This window comes from Mirounga angustirostris, unplaced genomic scaffold (assembly GCF_029215605.1).
Source record: "Mirounga angustirostris isolate CCGP_5_RB_7025 unplaced genomic scaffold, mMirAng1.0.hap1 SCAF_4, whole genome shotgun sequence".
Classification (NCBI taxonomy): domain Eukaryota; kingdom Metazoa; phylum Chordata; class Mammalia; order Carnivora; family Phocidae; genus Mirounga; species Mirounga angustirostris.
Window position 1 is genome coordinate 16,763,706 of NW_026991712.1, and position 8,442 is coordinate 16,772,147.

General features: G+C 46.4%; 1 protein-coding gene across 1 annotated transcript; it reads left to right on the forward strand.

Annotated features, from left to right (window-relative positions):
* Positions 1–269: 269 nt before the first annotated feature.
* KLHL38 (kelch like family member 38) lies at positions 270–7,668 on the forward strand. The gene is made up of 4 exons (XM_045895937.3): positions 270–457; positions 863–2,454; positions 6,231–6,336; positions 7,239–7,668. Exons 2-4 carry the CDS (start codon positions 1,066–1,068, stop codon positions 7,526–7,528), a joined length of 1,785 nt encoding a protein of 594 aa, XP_045751893.1. The 5' UTR covers positions 270–457; positions 863–1,065; the 3' UTR covers positions 7,529–7,668.
* Positions 7,669–8,442: the final 774 nt, after the last annotated feature.

Below are 8,442 nucleotides of genomic sequence, written 5' to 3' on the forward strand. Positions count from 1 at the left end.
AGAATTCCCAGGCACTTTTAGGACAAGGGACCTGAGATGTGTCCAAGTGGGCAGCAAAGTCTTCTCGAAGAGAAGCTGTTCCTCCAGATCTATTTATGCCCATGTAAACACTTGCCAAGGAAACAAGGCATGTGGGCATGCGCTGGCCCCGCAGGCCCTTGGGTTGCTGCAAAAGGCAACTGGAGAGTCACATGTCATAACAGTGGAAAGTACATATGCAACTATTCTTAGCCCTGGAATGTATACACTGTCTCCTTGCCCAGTGCTTCTTTCCCGAAGTTCTAGAAAACTGCGAAAGCACCGTTCGCATAAACAAATCCAGAACTCTCCCAAGACAAATCATTTGCCAACTGAAGGAAAGGCCTAGGTTTATTGTTTTACTTGGAGCCCGAGGTGGAGGCTCTCCGGAGGGACCAGCCGGACCAGGCATCAGTGGATGTCACCGCGGCAAACCAAGGTAAAGATCTCTAATGCTTAATTCTTCTACAGGTAGACTGCCGGGTGTCATCAGGAAACCCTGCCCAGAGTATTGTTTGGTCTCTGCTTTCTCTTTGTCACATCTCCAAAACAAAACCCCAAAGACTCTGTAAAATCATGTTTTAAAAAATAAATTGCAAAGGCCCATTTTCATCCTTCAGTACTGTCTCGTTACCAGAGGGCCACGCCCCTAGAATGACTCCTGGGGGAATGACTAACAGCCAGAAAGATGCTTACACGAGTTTACTAAATAACATATGCTGAGAAGCTGGAGCAAGGCTCACGGATTTGGGCTGGTCAAATGCATGGACTGTCACCTTGCTTCAGCCCCTGACCATCAGGTAACTTCCAACAATGTTGGTGGTTCTTTTTTTTTTCTTCTCAGATTATCTGAAGATGCTCTTTGCTTGTTACCTTTGGGAGTAATCATAACCAAAAAGAGAGGTGTTGGCTGTGAGGTCTGGGGTATAGGTGGCCTCTCTTTCCAATCTTCACTAAGCAACCTTCTTGGCAATATCCACGAGCATCTTAGTGAATGGACATAGGTGCTCTGAGTCTTGGAGACACCACAGCTAAACCCTTCAGCACATGCTTCCCCTTGGGACCTCTCCCCCTCCTTGTAGGATGGACAAGGAGTTGCCAGATGGGCTGCTCTTCAAAGACCACGACTTCTCCTCTGACTTATTGAGGCAGCTCAATGGCTTCAGGCAAAACAGGATGCTGACTGATGTGAGCCTTTGTACCGGGACCTGTGAGGTCCCCTGCCACCGAAGTGTGCTGGCCTCCAGCAGCCCCTACTTCCGGGCCATGTTCTGCAGCAACTTCCGGGAGAGAAGCGAGGCCAAAGTCCAGCTGAAAGGCATCGACTCTGCGACTCTGGAGCAGATCATCTCGTATGTGTACACTGGGGAGGTGCACATCACGGCTGAGAATGCCCTGCCTTTGATGGAGGCAGCCTCCATGCTGCAGTACCCCAAGCTGCTGGAGGCCTGCTCCTCCTACCTCCAGAGCCAGCTGACCCCCAACAACTGCCTGGGCATGATGCGACTCTCTGAAATCTTAAGTTGTGAGACCCTCAAGAAGAAAGCCAGGGAGGTGGCCCTGACGTGCTTCACAGAGGTGGCTGCCTCGGCTGACCTGAAGGAGCTCTGTGCCTTGGAATTGAGAGACTACCTGGGGGATGATGGGCTCTGCGGGGAGGAGGAGAAGGTGTTCGAGGCCCTCATGGTTTGGATCAAGCATGACCTTCAGGCCCGGAAACGACACTTGCAGGAGCTGTTCAAGCAGGTCAGGCTTCAGTACATCCACCCGGCCTTCTTCCACCACTTCATCGCCAATGATGCCCTCCTGCAGTCCTCGCCCTCGTGCCAGACCATCCTGGAGATGGCCAAGAGGCAGATGTTTGCCACGTACAGCACCACCAGTGCCCCAGACCTCCATCCTCCATGGCATGTCCCCCCAAGAACCTCTTACCAAGATTTCCTCATCCTCTTGGGTGGGAGGAAGGACAACCAGCAGACCACCAGGGATGTTCTGCTGTACAACAGACAGACCAACCAGTGGCAGAACCTTGCCAAACTCCCGAACCGGCTGTACAAGGCCTCAGCCATCACCTTGCACCGTAGCATCTATGTGCTGGGAGGCATGGCTGTCGGGGCAGGGAAGAACGTGCCCAGCCACAATGTCTACATCTACTCCCTGAAGCTTAACCAGTGGAGGCTGGGACAGCCCATGCTGGTGGCCCGCTACTCCCACAGAAGCACTGCCCATAAGAACTTCATCTTCTCCATTGGGGGCATTGGAGAAGGGCAGGAGGTCATGGGCTCCATGGAGAGATACAACAGCATCTTCAACATCTGGGAGAGTATGGCCAGCATGCCGGTGGGGGTTCTCCACCCTGCGGTTGCTGTGAAAGACCAAAGACTCTACCTCTTTGGGGGAGAGGACATCATGCAGAATCCTGTACGCCTTATCCAGGTAAATGGCTGGTCTCTCCCATCATGGAAGTGCATGAGTGTACACCCATGCATGCACACGTCATGCGTGCACGCACATACGTGTACATGTGTGTGCACACACATGCATATACATGTGTGCGCGTACACATACATGGATACATGCATGCGTGAGTGCATGCACCCATACATATGACACACATTATCATTTGCAGAGGAAACATAAAGGAGGGAGGAAAGATGGAAGGGAGGAAGGAAAGAAGGAAGTTTAAATTCAGCAAGACTTTATCCATTTATGAATTTTTGTTGTGTAAGATTAACACATACAAAGGAATGTCAGATACAACCCCTGTCCACAAAGAGCTTATCTTTATTTGAGGAATAACATTAGTATGTCTAAAACTTCAAAAAAAATAAAAAATAAAAGTTCAAGCTAGAACACATTGAATGTCAGATAGTGAAGTTCTATAGGAATTCTGCAGACGCCTCTAACCCAATTCAGCAAGACCTTAGAAGAGGATTCCCAAGCTTTGGTCCACAGTCTGTTACCAAGTTCCTGGGAACCCAACCTCAGATCAGCTGAATCAAAATCTCTTTGTGTGGGGTCCTGACATATACTTGTTACAGACATCTCCAGGAGTTTCTAAGGAGTAGCCAGGTTAGGGAACCTTGACCTTAAATGATAGGTAGATGCTAATATCACTAGCAAGCTCTCTGAGAAGTGTTATTAATAGAGACCAAAATTTCAAAATATTAAGCATTTTATGCAAGTTCCAATCTCTGCAGCTCACGTAATGATATGAAAAACTTGAATAATGAGCCTGTCTTTAAAGATGATGCAGGAGATCCCTGGTCATTGCTTTGTTCATTGACAAGAGCTATCTTGAGCCCCAGCCCTGATAAGAGCCCTGGGGACACAGGCATGAGCAGGAACATGCACTTACCCTCCAGGAGCTTCAGGACAATTGCAATTCAGGTGCTGACTGGAGGGGGGCTTTAAGAGCACGGAGCGTGCCCTAAACCAGTCTAGAGGGAATCAGGGATGGTGTGAACTTTCGAGGTTGGTTTCCACCGACGTCAACAGGGAGGCAAGAGAAGAGAGAAGATGGGTAAATGAAGAGGGAGAATCACTGGGAAGATAGAAGGACATGACTTGGATGGAGACAGGGGCAAGAAGCCTCTCTGAGCAGAGGCAGAGTCCTCTGTTGAGGTGGTGTTCCTGGGTAAGGGAACAGCTGGACCGAAGGCTCTGGAGCAGAAAGGGGCATAGCCCATCACCTGGAGGGACTGACAGCCTGACCGTGTAGCTGCAACACAAAGCGGGGAGGCATAAAGGTGGTATGCCTAAGCCGAGCTGGGGGGGAGGGGTTAGTCCCCACGTGGTCTCCATCAGCCCCCTTCTCAAGCTGCCCTGAGTGACCCCTCCACCCAGACTGCTGCCCCTGAGCCCCTACTACAGAAATTCTGGAACATTCTCGGGGGGTGGGTGTTTGTGGAGATGAGGCTGACCTGGCAGGCTTTCTAGACCTTGTCAAGTAATTGGGGTTATAGCCTGAGAGTAACAGGGTAGCTGAAGTCATCAAATTTGCATTTTTAGGAGTTCCTCTGGATGCCTTATAGAGAAGGGATTGGTGGGGCCTGAGTGAACAAAGGGAGGAGAGTTGGGGGACTGTTCTAGAGGTCCAGCCAGGTGGCTTGGGCTAAGTTGGTGCCAGTGGAGATGGAGAAAAGTAACAAGCTTCAATTTAATCCTTGTTTGTTAATGCCTTCACTTCCCCAGCCCATATTTTCAGCTCTTCTCTGACCATCTAGGCAGATTTGGATTCTATTCCAAATCCCGCTCATTTATTTGAGCCAAAAGAGACGTGTTCTGCTCCCCACCAAGCTCTGGCCACACAATGCAGTTGTAACAAAGGGCTCCTATGTAAAGCTAGAACCCCTCCCTCTTTAAAAAAAAATACTTTTCAAAATGAAGTCAACAAATATGCTAACGACTTCACATTGCAAAATTTTTATTGATTTCCTAAGAATAAATACAAAGCTCAGAAAAGCTTTTAAGCTGGCATATCAAGAAATGCACAGTACCATCAAACAAGATGCTTGCAAAGGCAGAAAAAAACCCACTAACATGTGAGTAATCCTCTTACGCTGCAGTGGTGAGAAGGGGAAAAGGGGAAAAGCATTCATGTAAGCTTTTCTTGTCTACTTAGCCTTAGCTTTGAAACAGTAATTTTACTCATTCAACTATAGCATGAGATCAAAGCTTGGGGGTTGCTTGATGGAGTAGGTCGGATTTTCTGGCATAGATTCAGTTTTCTTTACAGGATGGTTCTTCTGCATGCATGCATTCTTTTAGGAACTATTGAACAGTGGTGTCACTGTGCAATTTATGTGTGTATGTGTACCTTTCTCCCTGGCCTTTTTTCTCCCTCTGTTTCTGGATGGCATTGAGCAAATCCTTCATCATAACAAAGCATCACTTCCTCCACTGGTCAAGCACCATCTTTGTTATCCTTGCCCCAACCTCTCTGGGGGCATTACGAGGATTGTGTGCAGATGTTTAATCTATCTTTAAAACCATACTCCAAGTTTGCTGACAAAGAACAGAAAGCCAGGAGGCAATTACTCATTCAGTGTTTACTTTTACTCCAAGGATCCCACTTTCTAGTGTCATCTATGTATTTTCAGATGAAACAGTGAGGCTTAACAGCCATTGAGATTGCCCCCATCTCTAGCACATGGCCTCGTCTAGGCTTCACCAACTTCAAGAATGGAGAGACCTCAAGAGGTCTCCAGTCTCAAACCGCTCCAACAAAAAAGGCCACCCCTATACAGCCTCAGGCAGAGTCAGGAGTACAGTGGTTAAGAACTTGGACTCTGGGCTCAACCAGACCAGCTCTTCCATTCCATCTAGCTGTGTGACTTTGGGCATGTCACTTAACCTCTCTGAGCCTCAATGATCTAATGTGAAAGATGTGGGCAAGTAATGGTACCTACTTCATAGGATGGTTGTGAAGATCAAATTTGGTAAAATTATAAAAAATAGAGTCCTTCATACAGTAGCAATTAAATTTTATATAGAAAGAATTGCCATTTTCTTTGGTAAATAAATGTTTTGCCCCTTCTTTTCTTATATGAAGTCCATCCTAAATCTCTCATGCTAAATTTTGCTAGTAATGAACTAATTTATATTTGATATTTGAACTTTATTTAAACTGAAGGGGACATGTTCTGGGAATCATGCTTTGTGACTATTTCAGACCATGGCCAAGAAGCCCTGCCCCAACTCTTTGCTCGTTCTCTTTTCTCATACTTCCTCTATGATTCTAATGATTTTCAGGCATGAACTGTTCAAAAGCCTTCCTCACTTAGCCCCAAATGTATTCTTGGCTCTAAAGCCCTCTCTGATACACTGGAACATTTAGAAATTTAAACATGAGCCGGAAATAGAAATGATTGAAAAATCATTGGTTTTATGAATACCCAAGTTGCTCCATTTCCCATTAAAAGAAAAAAATGTTCCGAGCAAGGTAAGCAAACACATACCTCAATGCGTTAGTAACTCTTGGTCCATTCTATAGAGACAGAACCAAGGATCTCATGGGGGTCACATAAAGACCAATTTCTAGTAATACATACTTTCTGTTATTTAATTACATTTTATTGATAATAATACACCTGCCTACATTATAAAAAGTGAAAAGAAAAAGAATCCTATTTCAATCTCTTAAATACTACTTCTATCTTTTAAAAATTATCACTTTAAAATGCAGCACCATGATCGTATTTCTCCCTCAGGTTTATCACATTTCCAGAAACACATGGTTCAAAATGGAGACGAGAATGATCAAGAATGTATGTGCCCCTGCAGTGGTGCTTGGGGAACGGATTGTTATCGTAGGAGGTGAGTTTGAACAGAGGATCGCTAGGCTGGACACAAACTTGGCATCTCCCATGGAAAAAGGGTCACTAATAGACAGATGTTGTTCTACAAAACAGTGTTTTTAAGAGCACATCCATCCAACTAGGGGAGTGTGGATGACTTGACAAAGTTCTTTTCTCATCCAGAAGTTTCTCCCTGTCTTCATCTGTAAACAAGGAATGAAATAATACCTATTTCACGGAATTGTTGTGATAATAAAATGTGCTCGCATATCGAAAGCACTTAGCACTATCCCAGATACCTGGCAAAGACTCAAAAAATGTTTGCTACTGTTAATAATATTAGTCACTAATGGATCATTTCTCTGCGATTGCAGTATAGTGTCTTGGTTAAGAGGACTGATTTTAGGGTCAAACCTGGGTTCAAATCCTGACTCTGTCACTGGCTGTATACTCTTTGGCGAGTTATGAATCTTTTTCTGTGCCTCTGTTTGCACATCTGTAAAACGGGGATCCTGAAAGTGGGAAGTGGTGGGGACCAGATAAGGCCGTTGTGGGAACGGTTCCTGAATTCCCAAGGCTCCTTTGCTGGACTGTTAAGGCTCTTGGGGGGAGAGGGGCATGTGAGAGAGATGAAAAAGCCAATGAGACAGAGAAAGCTGCTAGAATCCAGAGGCTTCTCCCAATCTAATGCTGCCTTAACTTGAGGTTAAGGATTCAGGGGCCAGAATCAGACAGATCTGAGTCTAAACCCCAGCTCTGCCACACACTGGACCTTGGGCAGGTTACCAAAACATTCTACACCTCAGTTCAGAGTCCAGCCTTTGTACTGGGCAATGGCAAAGATCAGACATGTTTCCAGACTGCAGACTTCCAGTCCCAAATGAGCAATGCTGAGCTTGCTGGTATGCCATTGGTTTTCAGGTTACACAAGGAGGATTCTTGCTTATGACCCTCAGTCCAACAAATTTGTCAAGTGTGCGGACATGAAAGACCGGAGGATGCACCACGGGGCCACGGTGATGGGGAACAAGCTCTATGTGACGGGCGGGCGGCGGCTGACCACGGACTGCAGCATCGAGGACTTGGCCTCCTTTGACTGCTACGACCCCGAGACAGACACCTGGACATCCCAGGGACAGCTGCCTCACAAACTCTTTGACCACGCCTTCCTCACTCTCCAGTGCATACCCCACACCCCCACCTTCCCATGAAGTTGTCGAGAAACCATGGGTCTTAGTCAAGATGCTTTCTGTTGTAAGAGATAGAAACCCAACTCAAAGGAGCGTAACCCCAAAAGGATGCAGGGAGTGCCCACAGGACCAAAAGTTCCAGAGCCTGGAGGCCTGGAACCAGGCATATTGTTGACAGAACGCCCTGTATCTCTCTGGCTCTCCACACTTCCACCCTGTCTCCCTCTGTCTCTCCCCTCCTCCCCCCACTTACCCTCCTTCTCTACCTCATCTCTGTTAGACTTCATGCTACAAACAAGCTTCTTTATCCACAAAGTATGAAGACAATGGCAACTGATAAACTCAGACTCAATGTTTTCTGAAGTTGCATCTTCAAGACAGAACTTCACCATTATCTATATATTAACCCTGAAAATAATCCTAATTGGCCGTTTCTTAATTCCATGCCTTCCTCTTGAGCCAATCACTATTTCCAGGGCTTGAGCTACTACAACTGTGTAATCCCGGAGCACGTCCCTACAGGAAGAGGTCAGGTTGACTATTATCATTGACAGCGCATCCAAACTGCACATCATGAGATAGAAGCAGTTTCCCAAAGAAAAGAACTGCTGGACTGACCAAAACCACATCTGCCCAGGGCATCGTGGAAATCCAGAACAAAAGGCGTCCCTGGAAGCACAGGGCCCAGGTGTCAGTGTGAGAAATTGGCCATGACCGTTTTCTTTGCCTTCTATGGATGTAGTGAATTGGAATTCCAGGATAATGTGTGCAATGCAGTATCTAGTGTTTGCAAAATTATCTATGCAGCCAGAATAAAGTTTGTTTCTTGTGCCAAATGATGTTTTTCTCCAGCCTCTGGGGAGCTATAAACCTGCAGAATTAATCAGGATTTTCATTTTGGTAAATGTTATGAGAATCATTCTTCTGAGGAAAGC